The sequence below is a fragment of the Rhinocladiella mackenziei genome (assembly GCF_000835555.1).
Source record: "Rhinocladiella mackenziei CBS 650.93 unplaced genomic scaffold supercont1.2, whole genome shotgun sequence".
In the NCBI taxonomy this organism is placed as follows: Eukaryota; Fungi; Ascomycota; class Eurotiomycetes; order Chaetothyriales; family Herpotrichiellaceae; genus Rhinocladiella; species Rhinocladiella mackenziei.
Window position 1 is genome coordinate 1,123,221 of NW_013550603.1, and position 17,600 is coordinate 1,140,820.

Here is a 17,600-nt window from a genome sequence, read left to right on the forward strand (position 1 = left end):
CCCCCCCCCCCCCCCTTCTCGCAGGTGGACCTGGAGAAATCTTGGCTGCGAATCTTGGACCAACAGCGCCTTGCTCCTCATTGCGCATACGTCTCGTGTCTGAACAACTGGCTACGACCCTCAGTATCTTCCTCAGTCTCTACAATATAGCTGTTCATTCCCCTCTCTTGCCTTGTCGACGCTCTCCCGCCGCATGCAAGAATAGTCTGCGCCGAGATCTTTGTAAATTTCCAGCATCATGGCCGAACCACCTATTGGTATCATGTTCCCCCCAAAAGCCGCAACCGGGAGTAATCTGCTGACACGGACACAATAGTCCTCGATGGGGGTACTGGTTTCCTCAAAGTTGGCTATGCCGCTCAAGTGCGCCCTCTTTTGACCTCTTCTGACAATAAACTCCTCAAGATTAACCCATGGTGCCGCTAGAACTTCCCTGAATATCAGTTCCCCTCCATCGTGGGTAGGCCCATCCTTCGTGCGGAAGAGCGGGCAGGCGACATTGTGGTCAAGGATATTATGTGTGGAGATGAAGCTGCCGCTGCAAGATCAATGTTACAGATTAGTTATCCTGTATGCGATCACAAAGTGCCCTCCGGTGGATTTTGGTCTCCTTGCTGACGATCGTATTGCTAGATGGAAAATGGCATCATCAAGAAGTGGGACGACATGATGCATCTCTGGGATTTTACCTTCAATGAAAAACTTCGAATCGACACAACAGGCCGGAAGATCCTCCTTACCGAGCCACCCATGAATCCTCTTAAAAACCGCGAGCAGATGTGTCAAGTCATGTTCGAGAACTACAACTTCGGTGGGGTGTACGTGGCCATTCAGGCGGTGCTGGCGTTGTACGCCCAAGGTCTGTCTTCAGGCGTTGTCGTTGACTCTGGTGACGGTGTCACCCACATCGTGCCGGTCTACGAATCTACAGTCCTCAACCACCTCACACGCCGTCTTGACGTGGCTGGTCGAGATGTAACACGCAACTTGATTGCACTCCTCCTCCGACGAGGCTACGCTCTAAACCGAACCGCCGACTTTGAAACCGTCCGCCAAATCAAAGAGAAACTCTGCTATGTTTCCTACGATCTCGCCCTGGACCAGCGCCTGTCTGAGGACACTACCGTCCTGGTGGAATCCTACACTTTACCCGACGGCCGTGTGATCCGAGTGGGCAGTGAACGCTTCGAAGCTCCTGAATGTCTCTTCCAACCACACTTGGTGGACGTCGAGCAACCCGGCATCGCGGAGTTTCTCTTCAACACGATTCAAGCCGCCGACGTCGACGTGCGCTCATCGTTGTACAAGGCCATTGTCCTCTCTGGCGGCAGCAGCATGTACCCTGGCCTGCCATCGCGCCTAGAAAAGGAGCTCAAACAACTCTGGTTGATGCGCGTGCTGGGCGGGAATCCGGAACGGCTAAACAAATTCAAAGTGAGGATAGAAGATCCCCCTCGGCGACGACACATGGTTTTCCTCGGTGGTGCCGTTTTGGCAAACATCATGGCTGACAAGGAGAACATGTGGATCTCCAAGCAGGAGTGGATGGAACAAGGTCCCAGGATTTTGGACAAGTTGGGGCCCAGATAGTCTAGGAGTTGGTTTGGGGGAAGAGAGGCGGGGTGGGAGAATAAAAGGGCGGTCCAACATAGGAAAGAAGAGATGTAAGTGTGAGGTGTCATGATCTCGCGGCTCAGTGAAAGTGCTGTGTGCGGATTGTTCGGAGGATGGGCTCGTGAGGATTGGCCCTGACATGCCTTTTCAGGCCGACGGGCCTCCTCATACGATGACCAGAGAGCGGCTTGACATTTTCCACTACCACACTCCATACCGTGCCGTTGGAAGCACGAGGTGAGTGCGAGCGAGCCAGGACGATCGAGGAACGATGCTGATGGATCTACGTGCGAGCCGGGTTTCAAGAACTCCGTTGGAGAGAAAAAGTCCGTTCCAATAAAACAAGAAGAGAAGTCGAAGCCCCCTTCTAAAACTAAATACAGCGCCCAAATTTCGACCTACTACAACTCAGTAAGTTTGGAGTCTTGTGTATGTGAACTGGATTCGGGAATCCTCATTTGGGTTAGATATACCACATCCTACGTTGACATCTTCATGTACAAATCTTCCAGGAGCATAAGCTTAGAACTTCGAAGACCGCACAGCCAACGACTTCTCATCAACTGTACTTCGCAAGTTGTTATGTCCGTACAGACATAGTGGAGATTTCGCTCCCAAAGTACAGCAATGTGGATCTTCGTCCTACTTTCCCATCAGTCACGAGTAATGGTTTAAATGGGATGGGGAGGCGGTTGGAAAGGTTCCATATATGGGCCCGGGTCAGCAGGGGCATTCCACGTCTCAGGGATGATTGACGGTCCAGCTGATGTATAAGCCGTGCTATTTCCCTCATCACCCTGGAAATCCAATAGGCCGTTCTCATAAACCCCCGTGACATCCCACTCGGCCAAGGCTAGGTCCATGTGTAGGGCATGGCCGTTGGTGATGGAACCGAAGTCCATGTCGAAATCCGAGGCCGTCCATGAATAGGCTGGGTCGTCGAGGAGTTCTGAAGTCGTTACTGCTGGTGGTGGTCCCTCAGGTCCCATCACTGGCTGACCCTCGTGTACGAGAGAAGAGGGTTTGGGATCAGACGGTGGCGGAGAAGACGCCTCTGGCCCGCCTGCATTTTCATATTCGAATGCCTGAGCCGTAATCCGTCCAGAATGTTCTGGTGGTTGCGGCAAAGGATCCAAGCGACCGGTCACCCCTATTGGGGCTGGTTGGATACCAGGGGTGGACATGCCGCCGGCGTGACTCTTGGTGATCATCTGTCCGATCAAAAGGCATGCCGAGTCGGCAATAGGCCAAATGTCCCTCAACCGCAAAAGTGCTCGGATACAGTGGTGGAACTGCTCGCCCGGGAGGGCGCCAAATCCTTGGCCCTTGGATTTAATCTCGACCAAGAATACGGCGATCGCAAGAAGCATGAAACTCACAGAGAGAGGAGGGAGGAAGCGCACCAGGTCACGGTCGTGGAGGTGTTGAATCATCTCGGACATCTTGTCAGCAGCCTCCTTGACCTTGCTGGTCGACCTTTGTTCCGAGAGTGACCGGGTTTTTGACAAGGTCTGGGGTCGGTTGAGAGATTCCGAGGCCATCAAAAAGAGCATTTTCAGCACAGAACGGTGTAAGAAGAGAACGTCCTCAACCGTGTCATGTGTGCCGCCATTGTTGTTGTCCATGATTAACCAGCAGCTGACGGGTAAATTCCTATACCACGTATCGAGATCATCTTGCAGGGCGGCAACCTCGTTGCCATTGTCATCAGATTTCTTGGGGGCGTACAGCATCGTCACTTCAGCAGTTGATCCACCAAAACCGCGCAGGTGGTAAAAATGCCTGATAATATGGCCGATAGACACCAGGAGTTTCACTTTGGCCAAACACAGATCGGCCAACATTCTCCTGGTGGCGATGTCCGTCAGAAAAGGGCAATCCCGAAGCGGCTGGACGGAAGAGACATTAATAGATCGAGTTTCGAAATCGTCTAACGTGAGCAATGGGAGGTTGATGTCTTCGTCTTTGATACGCAACGGTCTTCGCATACTGACAGCCATTATTCGATCTCGCATGACACAAGCCCACCAAATCCGTCTCCACAGGCGGCTAGTTCGGGGGTCTTTTCTGGCATAGGTCGCGGGTTGATTCATGCCGATGCTCGTAGCCAGTGAGACACAGACCCCGAGCCAATGCCAGGGGTCTTTTTGATCGTTTTCAGACACGTACCAGTAGTTGATAATGAGAAGTGATTGAATTACGGAGACCCGATCGGCTTCCCAGTCAAAGTCGTAAAGGAGCTAGTAGAAACCAGTTAACGTCGCGTACGCGTCTCTCCCCATGGCGGGCTCTCTCACTTTAATCTTTTGATAAAAATCGCCTCTGGCGGCTCTTCGAGTTTCGTAGCCTGCTTCTTGAAGGAAATGCCAATCGACAAACGCAGTCCCGGCAAACATGATCGCTTGCAGGAGGATGAGACTGATCTTCGAGGAGTTTGGCTTGCCATCAAGAGAGTCGAAAAGGTCTTCAAGGTCAACAACCGGTAAGTACGGAGACACGTAGAGCGCAAAGCATCGAAAAAGCTGATCGCGGAGCTCAACGTCGGGGATGGTGAGAGCTCCCCGACGGGCGAGGAAATCAAAGTCATCTGGACTTATTTGCGACGGAGGAGGACGCACGCAAGGTAAAACTTTAACGGAGAGTGTTCTGGCCGGGGGGGTGTGGAAGTGGGAGTTTGTCATTGACGGCGCTGTTGCATGGTCTTGGAATTTGGGTGGGTTAGCATACAACCGCGCAAATTTGGCGATATCAAAGCAGCCATGGATCCCACTAACCAGATACGCCTTTAGTCGATTCAGTCGTGTTCGTAGCGATTGATGGCGGATTGTTGGTACCATCATAAGGGCCCGATGGAGGTTTGGGTTGGGCCTGAGTCAAAGGAGGGAGAGAAACGAGGCAGTTCAATTGACGCTTCTGAAGGCGATATTTCCTGCTCCGTCTGGATTCGACAATGACGCATTCTATGCCATCCGAGCTGCAGTTATGACAGGGGACTCCGGACTTGACGAGGTCGCATTTGACTTTTCGCGTGCGGCAGTGATGGCAGGCTTGAGAGGCTCTTTTCTTGGTCACTCGGTTCGAGGTCCGGGGAGTCGAGGGGTTTCCATTTTGCAGCGGCATTGAGAGGGCCGGGGTCGAATTTCTGACATAGGAAATGGGAATTGTAATCAACAGGCGGTCGAGATGTTTGTCGAGGTCGGAGGTCGGAGACCGGAGGACGAGAGAGCAGAAGCCGAGGATGTTTGAATTCAACTTGGCGGACGGGAAGCGGCGAGGGCTGGGGGGTTTACCACCAACAATTAGCACTAGAGAGCACTTATGGATAGAGTCATACAAGTAGCTTTGGTGATGGTAGTGAAAATATCGGATGGCTGGAAGAATAAGGAGCCTTGACGCAAGGCCATGTCGGACCTCGTACATGATATGCCAGAATATGGGCGAATCCTCGAGCTCTTAGGGGATGTCCAGCGAATATTCCGGGGTATCGTGTCGTACCCCACTTCACTGCCACACTTCTTATGGCGTAGTCTATCAACCTGCCTCTACTTCTCAACCGGCCAATTACAGACCATACACCATGTAGGCACTCCTTCGTCTCCTTCAGTCCTGTCTCGCGGGTACGATATAATGGTATGGACGACTCTGAACCCAAAGTACGCATACACGTCCCTCGCCCGAGGATTCCCTGCCACTAGCCAGAGAGGGAGTCCCTCCGCTTTGGCCCTCTTCACATAAGGCTCGATCACCGCTCTGACCGCTCCCTTGTCCTTCCGTTCCGGGTCGCGCGCCATGAGCGACAGGGACCAGTAGAGCTGCCCCTCGCCCAGACAAGCCAGCCTTGCGTCCTGAACATCTCGGACGAACTCTGTAAAGACCGGTCTTTCCAGGGCCATCGCCTGCAGCTTGCTGTCGGTAAGGAGCGGTGGGATGGCTGACGGAGGCTCCCAACACGCCACCGCTGCAAATTCCGCTGCCTCCACGACAAGGGCACCCCCGGCAACTTTGGTATCTACACGGTCTTTGGCAGCGGTGTAGAGGAGATCCGATGTGACGGCGGTCGACTGGCCGGTCTTTTCTTGTTGGAAGACAATGTTCAATGGGTCGGCCACACTAGCTCGCGACACGATGTCGGCAAGACGATGACAGTATTCGGACGATTGGGATGTTGTGACTCGAGGTAGTGAGGGCGTTGAAGAGGACGATGATGCGCCATTGCCGGTCGCCAGAGAGGTGACTGAGATGTTGGCGCCAGTAGTTGCTGAAGCTGCCATGATCGACACAGACGACGTTGAAGAGAACCGAGTGGGTGTTGTGGTGGTGAAGTCCAGCGGGTTGAAGCTGGTGTTTTACACAGCGTCAATGCGACTGACATACCGACAACAGGGTCACCGATGAGTCATCTCCTGCATGTTTCGAATTAACTACGTTGACTTGCCGTTTGGGATTCGAAGAAGACGGCCATATATTTACGTTGCATGGCTGAGTAGATAGGGAGATCTACTAGAATTTCACCAATTGACTCACCAATTGAAACGACTAAAACTTAGAACGTGTAAATTAGGATCACCTCTCCAAGCCTTGAACTTTCATCCGTGCCAAGACTTGAATATACGAGACGAAAGGGAAAAAAAACCCCCCTGACAGCATCTAACGTGAATATGCAGGGTCAAGGCTGCGCCAGAGCCTTGCCGCCGCTAGGACCCTTTTTGTCGGTACTCCACCCAAAATGTCAGAGGGTGCCATCAATTAAGAAAGCTTATACATACTAAACACTGCGTTGAGGAAGTTTCGTAGTGGACCTTCCGACCAAAGTTCCGACATAGCATGCTCCCGTTTGACAACAAATATGCCTGATGAGACTTCTGGAGATTTCTATCCAATACGATGCCTCACCCACAACCTGGCCAGCAGGACGGCCACAATCTCTCAGCTCTCTCAGTAGCTGCGTTGCACCAGCCAGGACCGGATCATCCACCATCTTTTGGTTAGCTGTAACAACGACGATCATGACAATTGCTCCGTTATATGATGGTAACTGAGTCCTGCTTTATCGCATCTTGTCTTCGTGCAGTCCGAATAGACTGTTCTCGCATTGACCAGTTCTGTCCTCAAAGTGGTACCCTGGCGGATATGTCTCGTCGCCATAACTTACACCAAGCTGAATTGAGGGGTTGCTCCAGTGGCATTGGCGAGAGCTTGAGGCTGCTACTTGAAGAAAGTAGCTGTCAGTAGTATCGCGAAGACGCTCATGGTTGATATGTGTCTTGGAAGGACTTGTGGTGATTGGGGGTACATTCATACATGAGATCGAGCCCCCTGGTTATCAAACAGCCATTTTGTTGTGATATGGAATCGTCAAGGGTTCTGGCGTTTGGACTGGCGTGGGGTCATCGCAGTTAACTCTAGCCATGGTATGGAAGCCGTCGCCTGCCATAATACGGAGATAGGAACAGTGACCCATAGCTGGACAGTGACCCGGATGTTTGCAGAAAGAGAACGACTCGCCCCGATCAAGCCAGAGGTGCTGTGGCCGAGTAGTAAGTTGTCGTTCTACATCGATTCACCTCCTTCCCGTAGGTAGCCTTTCGTATTGTATGAAGTCAGGGCGGGTTCGAACTGACTTGTGGCCGTGAACAAAAAGTTCCTCCCGGGCTTTCCCTATTGCAATGGGTTTTGTCATCATTATGGAAGGAACCGGAGGATTTGGTCGAACCCAATCATGAATGAGAGACAAACACAACAATCCAGAGGCCCGAGGAATGGGATGGGCGGTCTCTAGAAAGCTATGATGCAGAAGAGCAATGAGAGGTCGAGATACGTTCGTTGGCTTAATTAGAATCTTCAGAGATACATCCAACCAGGGAGAATCGTGAGTATGGAACCCTGCTGCAATCAGAAAAGCTGTGTCCTGGCTCAACACGGGGAAATAAATCCTCAAAGCAAAATGCCTTTGGTCCGAACCGGATGTGTAGCCCGCACATAATCATGCACATCGTTGTCTTTTGTGGAAGTGTCCATGATCTTCTGTACCGCAGCAACTCCGTCGACATAAGATATCTTGCAATGTGTCTTGTGCGTGAAGATATCGTCGTAGTATAAACGTATTGCACACGACTCAGACCTATTCGAGGTGATCTGATCAGCGCGTGTTCTGGTGCAGGGAGAGGGATTGGTACAGACTTACTCACCTTGATAGGAGTGCTGTTCATTTCCCTACCGTCTACACGGTCGGTATCAATCAGCGACTGCGGCGCCTCGATCAATTATTCAAGTATCTCCAGACCGTTCGGGAATGTAAGGCGGGCTATTGGCAGGGCGACAATAGGTGTGTGTTCTATCAATGGCAACGGTGTTCGACTGGACCGTAGAGGCCCAGAAGTCTGTATCGGCCGTGTACATGCCACGCGGCATCGCAGTTTCTCCGTGTCGATATGCAGGGTTCTGATTTTCCATCCGTGGTAGAGACCGGTCTGACCAGTTGGTCTGAATGAACAACGTGCATCCTCTTAGCGTTTGTCCCGTTTTCCAGGGATCATCCGTGCCAGTCTTTTGCAGCTCAGGGGCCCAGACATTGGGTGCCGACGAAAAATTTCCAGAGCAGTCGGGAGGGTTGCTTTTGGGTTTGAAAATTCTTTTGGTTCGGTTCCTCAGGCGTCTTTGAGGATAGGAAGGAAAACGAAGTGGCCGCATTCGTTGTTTGGAACAAGATATCAAATCCCTGTGTTGTGGAACGCCTTCGACCCAAGGATGAAAGCCGCTCACGGTCTGCTGACTCAGAAGTTCGGATATTTCTATGCTTCTCTGGTCCGTCATGTCAGTCACATCAGCACGAAATTCCTTTTCAAGGATCTGAAGATACTTAGGCATTGAAAGACACCACTTTGCATAGCTGACCGTACCAGGTCAGAGCCGGCAATGACCTCTGCTTTTGTGCAACCCGAACATTTCGAACAATTTGCCAGGAGCATCGTTCTGTACAAGGTCCCTAAACGGCTTCAACGTCCCCTCTCTCTCGCAGGCTAACACGACAGATTCAGCATTCCACTTGGTCCAAATCCCATCCGGCAAAGTTCAGGATGTCAGGATGAAGAAGCGACGTCACGAAGGCTTTTGTTGGCAGTATGATCCCATCACGAGCCGTCACGAACAACATGCCAATGATACCATTTGGTGGGTAATCCGAAAAGCCTTCAGCCCATGATGCTGCTGTGTCTATTTAGAGGAAACGAACCAAGAGGAAGGGTTCAATGTGCAAGATCTCCCATATTTTCGCCGTCTATGTATTAAAACCCGAGACCGAAACGGAGACGGGAGAACTCTCTATTCTCTGGCAGACAAGCGATGAGCAGATGGTGAATGGTGAATAGCCTAAACACCAAAGGGGGGGCAGTAAAATAGGCCTGAAAGTTTATTCCCAACGGTCTCTGCGAGTTTGCTTGCCGAACCAGCGGTATTAATTGCATGCCGAAATATGTTGAGTCACCTTGTCAGTATGCAGGCCTCGGGCAGACACACTTTCACAGATCCCTTGCAGTGATCAATAAGATGGGCACATGCATAACGATGGAAATTTCCAGGCCTTCCTGGATCAAGGGGAGGAACCACCCGTCCCCATAAACATTCCACTCAGTCCGATGCGCGCATATTTGTCCGGTATGAGCTTAGTGAGTTCTAACAATCAACGTCTCATAGATTTTTCATCCTGCAGCAAGGATTTGTCAAGACTCTGACCTGTGTGATCTCCAATGTTGGATTATGGGGTAATGGGAGGTAAATCATAGAGCATTGAATGGACTCGCTAAGAGCTGGCAAGCCCAATGATCCTTGGAACGGAGTTGTTGTCCAATCTTGAAATCTGGTGGTCTGTCGTTGTATTCCTCTAAATTCCGCTATTTCATGGCGTTCTGTCCGGGTTAAACGAAGAGTCGGGAAGCGCACAGTCTCGAGCGGTAAAGAATTTAGTGGAATAGAGTGCAAAGGGAGCACCGTCACCGACTGGTGCGAGTATTTAGATAGTACGTTGTTCTAATAGAGATCGACTTGTTCTTTTTGGCAGTACCAGGATAGTATTGCCTCTGTGCCAGACTGGAGCAACAGTATTGTCTCGAAAGCTGATACTTGGCGCCCCCTTTCGTAAGACAGAACTGTTTCATACATGTAACGATTTATTCATACCAAACGCTGGACAATCGTCGGTGTACAAAACAGGGTATCAGGAAGTCAGGGGCCATGTAAGCCGGGGACGATCGATCCATGCCTTCTCGACACGTCAGATCATGTTTCGCACCGCAGGACCAGATATGCAAACTCCTGTAAACCCAGGGATTTGCCTGGATAACAGCTAGATAGTATCTGAAGGGGTATCATCACCTACATGAACAGCGAGTGATCGGGCAGTAGCCTCAATCCTGCAGGGCTGATTCAAGCCGTCTAGGGAGGACGGACGAACTCGAATCAAGCCATGTCAACAGAATGACGCCCTCGCTGGTAGGCCAAATGGATACAGTTGGGAGGGAGAAAAATTTCTCCCCTGCAGTGTGAGGGGCGGTGCGAACGACTCGGAGTAAGACAACATCGGGGGACGACCAAACGTCTTTACTCGGAGAAAATCTGTCGGTTGTGAATGGAGATGATAGATCACGGGAGGTCTTGTTTGCAAAGGCCATTATGCCGGCCTCTAGATCATCTCGTCGCCGGATAGATTACTGAATAGGACGATTAGCGACTCGTCTTAGCCGTACAAGTCGATTCATAGTTGGTGATACGAGGTCACGGAGGGCTAGTAGTCTGACATTCCCAACGAAGCGAGAGACAAGTTCTCATGCTGTGACAGGTCATGATGATCGGCTTTGTTTCTGGATATCGCTAGAAGGGTCCTCATTCTGCGCTGCTTGGTAGGGTGTGGTAGGTAAGCTTTTCCTGTCTTGAATCCGTCATCAGCGCAACGGTATCCCGGGAGGAGGAGTTCGTCGAAAGAATAGTATCAGTTCCAGGAGTGGATCATGTGTGGCTGGCAGGGTTTCTCGGCATTTTAGGAATAGATTTGGTGCTATTCGAGTCTTTTTTGTGACAAAAGATGGCTCCTAAGTGTGACTTTAGAGACCCGAGAACCCCTGATGCGAAAAGGATATGAAACAGGGTCTTTTTCGACATATTGGAGAAAAGGGCCCTGTGTGCATGATTTACCACACATACAGAGTACGCTGCTGGGCCGTGAATAGCAATCGGCAGGGCGAAGACGCACCCTCCGTCCTGGAGAAAATTCAACGGTTGAATGGCCTATTCGAGATGTTAGGCATTTCGCTTCACGCACATCTCATCTCGGTTGCAACGCCACAGAAAGAGACTTGACAAGTTGAGGCGAGCAGGCAAGTGGAAGAGGGCGATCCTCGATCACACTTGACCTGAATAGTGGAGAGGCATCGACGCCAGGGTCAGGCGGAAAAGCGACGGGAGAGACAGCTTGATGGGAGCCTCTGAGTGGAGTTGCGCATTGTGGGAACTTTTGCATTGGTGCCGTTTGGTTGTGGCCGATTTCTTAGCAGCGATCCGAGGGTAAAATACCCGCTCATGTGCTGACAGTGCCACCTGGATCTTCGTATTGTCCGCTTCGTATGGCGCTGAGCGTTGTCCCTCCTTCCCACATCTTTACATGGTAGTCAACAAGAATAGGCAGACGGGCGGAGCGCGGGAGGCGGAATAGTAATGAAAGACTAGTGAACCATGTTTGCTTTTTGACGATTTTAGGCTTTTTGGCTTGTGGTTCAAACAGACGGGTTCGGTTGGAGGCTTCTGGCTGCTGGCTGCGAGGGACGATGGGAGACAAGGGTGAGGGTGATCAGCCGTTGTGAATCTGCCCCTGGTGACTGCCTCGGTGTCTCATTGCCTTTTTGGCCCTCTCGTTCTTTGGCTGTAGCCGCGTCTGGAAGTATCCCATCGATGAGTCTAGCCCCTCTCGAATAGCCCCTCTTAAGCTTAGATGATGAAGTCTGATGCTGAACTAGTGGACACAGGAGTGCTTGTAGATTGAAGCACTCCAGGCGTCGCGAATGAAGACGAATACGCACGGCTCGGAGGCGTTCAACGGTTCCGTCATTGGTTGCACTGCCTCTGTGTCAAATCGATGCGCCATCATATTGCCTTGGATAGCCTTTTGGATGTTCTAGGATGGGAAAAATATTGGATGGATTTGGGTTGTAGCCGAGGAAGATGGACTGGAACGGGGGGAGGGGGCGCCCTTGCGCCCTACAACTACGCCTGCGCCTGGGTATTTATCGACAACGGAGATTCTCGAGCAAAATACCCACGGCCCTACGCAGTTTGCTCCCTAGTATATACAATATTCATATGCCCATCAACCATTCTCCGTCGTGGTGTCAGATCATCAAGGGTATCCAAAACCACTGGCATCCACACCTCATCTCAGCAAAAACCAACCTCAGTGGCACGGAGGGATCTTTCCGAGTAGATGACAGCGGACTACTCCGGAGATCTTCCGGTAGCACACTCGCGGCGTGTATCGAGCAACTCCTGGACTTGGGCGGAGAGCAAATAGCGTCTCGTTCTCGCATCCGCAAAGACAAATTTCTGTACTTGTGCACAGTTTTGTCGGAATAACGGCATCGACCAATAATTAGATCATATTTCATGTGTTTTTCTCCGTGTCCATCCTCTCTTGTATCCCCATCCGGATCCGTTGACCGTCTTGTGTGATAATCTTTGAATCAACCTCCTCAAACTTCCGCATGGTGCATGGGTTAAGGAGCTGTTTGGCAAAGCAGAAACGGGTTAAGCGGCACAAGGAAAGTGCTGATCACGGCTGGCGATATACAGACGGCGCTGCTGATCACGACGAATCCTGTCGTGCTCCAGTGTTTCCAGGCTGAGAGGCCTGGCCAACGGCCGTTTGAGCGATGGGGACGATTAAGCCTAGAGAGGTCGCTTGCATATTTGTGTCTTAGTACGTCAAACCAGAATTCTTGCCGCCGTTCAATTTGTGATAGACCTGTATTGTTGTTGGTATTGAAGGCTCATCGAGTGGCCTGATATTGAGGGCTGATGCTTAGTTGCTGACCCCCCATTTTTTGGCCGCCGCCGCCTCCGACACAACCACTCGCAGTCCTGAGACACAATCGATGCAGTGCGTGCGGTAGACCGGGGATTCCTTCTGGGCAAGCCTGGTGGAGCTACACTAGCAACCACAATCTCGATCTGTCATCTAGCAGAGGTCGCTTTGCAGCTTTTTTTGCCCTCTCGCCAACGGTGAGCCCGCCAACCCCAGCTTGCATCGTCCAACACGTGAGCAGCCGCCGGGAATTCCAGGAGCCCCCGGCTGGTCGTGAAGAACGCCAGACAGGAAGAACGGTTATCGTCGTGCTGGCAGGGCCGAGAACAGCCAAATCTCGAGAGCTCCAGGGTTGGTTTGCTTCAGGGACAATGAAGACAGAAAAGGGTTTGAGATCACGGAGGCATCAGGACTTTGACGATGCCATATTCTGTGCGAAGGGAGCAAAGATGATAGAGCTATCCGGTCAAAGGTTGAGAGAGGCTGGAACAGGCTTTTCCATTGATCACTGGTTAATGCCTTTTTTCTTCCTGGTCCACGGTAGTCGCAGGCTATCGCGATCCATGATTGCCGATGGGACGAGTACACAACCCTTGCTCAGTGCCTGTTTTTTTCCGCTATTTCCACGCCATCAGAAGACTGGACGACTTGTATCCGTACAAGCATGCCCTCAACCTCCCTCGACTCCGGGCCTCTTTTCCACGAAATACCCTTGTCCTCTGTTCCTCCTCTTTTTGATACTAAGTAATAACAATATCATAAAACATATTTTCAGGGAGCCAAAATGCTCCACATGCCTCTAATAAGGCGGCCGTTCGGGGTATCAGAAACAATCCCACATGTCACAAGCGACATCTTCGCCCATGATCCCAAGGACGCCTCTAAAAAGGCATCAAGACTATGCAAAGAGACGCCGATCCCCTCCCAAAGCTTTTTGGTCATTTCCGTTCAAAAGGCTTCCTCTGTACAGTCACATCAGCAAAAGACATCGCTTTCGTAGCTCTTGATAATGCACGATTCAAAACCAGACAATTAGACCTCCAACACCCAATGACAAATTCTCATCAGAAAAGAAACACCGTGTCTTCAACCATGTAATCGTAATCATCATCTCTTCAGAGAGATGGCGTATATATACCAACAAGTAGAGTTCGTTATCTGCATGGGTCTTTTCCCGCGCACGTAAACAAGCATTCAGTTTCCAGCATGGTTATCGTCATGGCCGCGTTGGGTCCAGATGTTTTGGTCGAAGGTTTGAGCCCGTCAAAGCTGCTGCTTTGTTGACGCCCATTTTCCGTGTCAGTTTCGCATAGTGTAGTCCACATGCATTGCACAATGTACGTGCGCCATCGGGACCTCTGCGCCATTCAGGCGTTTCGGCACGATTGCAACTATGGCATCGGCCTGGAGGTGCGGCCTTCTGTAACGACTCATTAGCTGCTACGTTTGTCCCTGGGGAAACGGGTGTGTACGCACTCCGCGTCGCGGCTTTTTTCCATCCCCTGGTCCATATCCAACCCCTCTGTACTCATCTGAGATTCCGTGATAGTCGTCCTCCATCTGAGTCGTTCGTGCCAGTCGAGCACGGTGCTCAGAAATCGCCGTCTGTTGAGCGACTACAACTTCTCGCAAGTGAGTCAGATTTTCAAAGATGCGGTGGGATTGTCGGAGGATATCGTCGACTTCATGAATCCCAGGGAGGGACTCGTGGAAATAGCCAGAACGACTGCCCTGATGATATCGCTGGGCCCAAATACGGGCAAAATCGAGCGTACGGGCCGAGGCTTCACTGATCTGTGCCGGGTTAGAATAGAGGTTGATCTTTAGAATCTCTAGAAAGGAGAATACAGACTTCGTTCAAGCCCATCTCGGTATCGAAAACGTCTAAATGCCTCTTTACCGTGTCACTATAGTGAATGTCACTATCTGGTCTCGGATGAGGCCCTCGCGTGTCTTCCGGTTTCTGTCCTGCGGAGAACTGAAATGGTTCATGCGCCGGAGGGTAGTTGGAAGGTGCGGGATTCGCGATTTGCGGAAATGGAAACGGCGGTCGCGGCTGTTCATAGGCTTGGGGAGACCTCGCGGGGGGATGTTCGTTGTGGTTGTTAAATGAAGTATTCGTGAGCGAAGAAGACCGGAAAGATGATGGTGGATGGGATCGGGGCGAAGTGGGATAACTAAAATGCTGCGACGCTGGCTGACGTGGATCAGGGGCGGTCCCAGCAGACATAGATGACCTCGTCGTCTGTGTGTCCACCGGTCCAGAGGCACTCTTATGAGTACCGGCAAACACATCTCGTAGAACGGGAGGCCCGGACGATGGCTGCGAAAACGGATTGACCGGGCGTCTCGGGCCTTCTGTGAAGGATTGGCCCACCGCTGTCGAAGGAGTGGCAAGAGATTGGTGTTGTGACGAAGAGGATAACGGGGCGGGAAACGATATCGAATTGTCCGCCAGGGCCTCATGAATGGATGGTAGAGACTTGCGAAGACCGGGGGAATCCTTATCATCCCGGGTGGAGCGTCTCGTGGTGGACTCGGGTGGAGAGATGTAGCCGGACAATCCAGAAGCAGAACCTGCTGTCGAAGACGCACACGAATATGGTGGAGGTGGTCCGGAATACATTGTCGTGGTCGGACTGGCCAAGGGCGCAGTAGAAATGCTCAGACCGTTCATCATGGAAAACCTGGAGTGATCGTTCTTTTCGGAATTGATCCTATCCAGATCGAAATGACTGATCGAGGGCAATATGTCCCTGGGTTCCATGTCAGTGCCTCTATTTTGACTCCGGCGTGGCAAGCCCGCTCAAGGATATGGACATCCAAACCAACCTCGTCCTGCTGCCATCGTCCATGGTCGCCATGATGGCAATCAAAACGCAATTCCCCTCTCAGCAGCAATTATTTGTATGATCCCAAGGCGGCCCAGTCAACCATGTGGGCGGATCAATTGCGGGGGAGAAATTCCTATTGTCAATGTATGTATCCGAGGCGGTTTCAAGATCGCCCGTCGCAACGTAACGCAGAATCCTGGCGGCGTCGTGGTTGAACCAATAAATTCGAAGATGGACTATGCGAGAGAGGGTCTTCAAGACGGGGCTCCGATATTTGCGTCTGTTCTACACACGGAAGAAGGAACGGGCGCTGGAGGATTTTCTCGATCGATGAAATCGTGGACTGGCCAGGCCGCGGACTCTCCCGGCACACACACTTCCTCGTGTCTTGAGATATGGTGATGTCGGATGGTCGATCGAGAGGGCAGCCGAACTGCACAGATGCGCAAGAGGAAAGGAGGGGGTGTCAGTGGCAGAAGGAAGAAGGCGGAAGATCAACAGAGATGAGCGTGTATATGTCGGTGGAAGTGGTGCCAGTGGGATTGGATGGCCTCGGGTCGAGAGGATGGTGACGGTGATGAGGGAATGGAAGATGAGCAAGTCTTAGAGAGCGAGATGGGCGGAGAACAGATCGAGAGATCGCACTTAACCCAAAACTCGACCCTTGAATGGTGGACACTTGGTATGCAGAGGCAAAGTGGGCAAGTTAGAGGACCGACGGAGCCAAAATGTCTGACGCGGGTAATGCCACTGCCACTAGACTGCTGCCAGAAAAACTTGGGAAGAGAGGAAGTGGGTTCAAGCCCGGGACAGGGTCAGGGCCTCCCGGCCCTGGGTGATGGATGGTGGTCGTGAGGGATGTCCAAGGCAAGTGCGCCTTCTGTTCAAGGATGGAAGGAGTGGCCCTTTTGGACGCAGATGGTGTTTTGGGCACTGGCTGCGACTCGATTCGATTTTGGTGGACGGAACAGGCGGGCGTTGACGATGGGTGGATTTGGAGGCTCCCCAGTGGTGGTGGACAGGGGACAGGGTGGCTGGCAACTGCAGTAGACGGTGATCATGGATGATACGCACCGTCAATACCAGATGCTAAGGGAGATAGTCGGAGGAGGATCACGGATTCCTGGACTATTTTATTGATGTAATGACGATGTGCCGCAGTAGCATTGGGAGACCCTAGGCGGGATGTGCTTAGCGTTCAAGGCTAATGGGGCCAGGAGCCGGGGGTATAACAGCGCTGCGCTGTGGTGACTGGTAACCGTCAGAGCTTGTATGGCAAAGAACGCGGTACCGGTACAGAAGATCCTTCAGGACTCCGTAGATCTGCTGTGGTTCTGCAAATGCCCCCATACAATGTCATTATCAAACACATATTCCAGCAACCCAAAGGTGCGGCCTGATCTTATTACTTCTACCGAGGGCAGGGATACCAAACTACGAATTCCCCCCTCTTCCTCCCTCCCAAAAAAGCCAGTTCTCAATTTTCTCTCTAGCACTGCGCATATCGCCCTACCTCACGTACTGTGGGTACTATGTTGTGCTTGTTTTCTATCTTATATCCTGGATCCTGGATCGAGCACCACCAGCATCGTCCCCTAGCTAACTCTCTCCAGTCTCCATTCCGTGTTCCCAAGACCTCGCCTCGCTCGATTCTCCTCTTCTGACTCGAGACAAAGACCAGCCCACAGGGAAACAACTCCACCGCCCACTTCCGAAGCGCTTCATCCGCCACCATAAAACCTTTTTTTCCCTGGCCTCAAGCCCTAATTAAACCCTTTCTTTAGTCTATCTGACAATCTGAGCTCTACCGCCCAGTGCCCGGTGCCTGGCTTGGGCTTTTCTTCACGCTTTCCTGCCTGCCGTGGGCGGCGTACCAACATCAGGTATTTACCCATAACCTTTTCAGCATTACGATGGTACATGCTCTCCATAATTACCGCATACCTGTCCTGGAATCCTGGGTCACTCCACACCCGTCAAGAACTCGAGACCGTTGTTTCTCTTCCGAAACGTCCCTGGGATCAGATCGTCCAGATCCCTTCGCCCTTCCTCCCTGCGTACATTCTCCTGTACTTCACGCTTGCACG

General features: G+C 51.7%; 5 protein-coding genes across 5 annotated transcripts; 1 reads left to right on the forward strand and 4 right to left on the reverse strand.

Annotated features, from left to right (window-relative positions):
• Positions 1–238: 238 nt before the first annotated feature.
• Z518_02213 (uncharacterized protein) lies at positions 239–1,590 on the forward strand (the record flags this gene model as incomplete). Its single annotated transcript, XM_013419242.1, has 4 exons — positions 239–257; positions 317–363; positions 427–570; positions 634–1,590. 4 exons carry the CDS (start codon positions 239–241, stop codon positions 1,588–1,590), a joined length of 1,167 nt encoding a protein of 388 aa, XP_013274696.1.
• Positions 1,591–2,285: 695 nt separating this feature from the next.
• On the reverse strand, positions 2,286–4,734 carry Z518_02214 (uncharacterized protein; the record flags this gene model as incomplete). The annotated part of the gene is made up of 3 exons (XM_013419243.1): positions 2,286–3,854; positions 3,912–4,315; positions 4,389–4,734. 3 exons carry the CDS (start codon positions 4,732–4,734, stop codon positions 2,286–2,288), a joined length of 2,319 nt encoding a protein of 772 aa, XP_013274697.1.
• Positions 4,735–5,156: 422 nt separating this feature from the next.
• Z518_02215 (uncharacterized protein) lies at positions 5,157–5,885 on the reverse strand (the record flags this gene model as incomplete). Its single annotated transcript, XM_013419244.1, has 1 exon — positions 5,157–5,885. One exon carries the CDS (start codon positions 5,883–5,885, stop codon positions 5,157–5,159), a length of 729 nt encoding a protein of 242 aa, XP_013274698.1.
• A 1,996-nt stretch (positions 5,886–7,881) lies between these two features.
• On the reverse strand, positions 7,882–8,481 carry Z518_02216 (uncharacterized protein; the record flags this gene model as incomplete). The annotated part of the gene is made up of 1 exon (XM_013419245.1): positions 7,882–8,481. The coding sequence occupies one exon, from the start codon at positions 8,479–8,481 to the stop codon at positions 7,882–7,884; it is 600 nt and encodes a 199-aa protein (XP_013274699.1).
• A 5,414-nt stretch (positions 8,482–13,895) lies between these two features.
• Z518_02217 (uncharacterized protein) lies at positions 13,896–15,543 on the reverse strand (the record flags this gene model as incomplete). Its single annotated transcript, XM_013419246.1, has 4 exons — positions 13,896–14,099; positions 14,156–14,473; positions 14,532–15,435; positions 15,512–15,543. The coding sequence occupies 4 exons, from the start codon at positions 15,541–15,543 to the stop codon at positions 13,896–13,898; spliced, it is 1,458 nt and encodes a 485-aa protein (XP_013274700.1).
• Between the last annotated feature and the right edge of the window lie 2,057 nt (positions 15,544–17,600).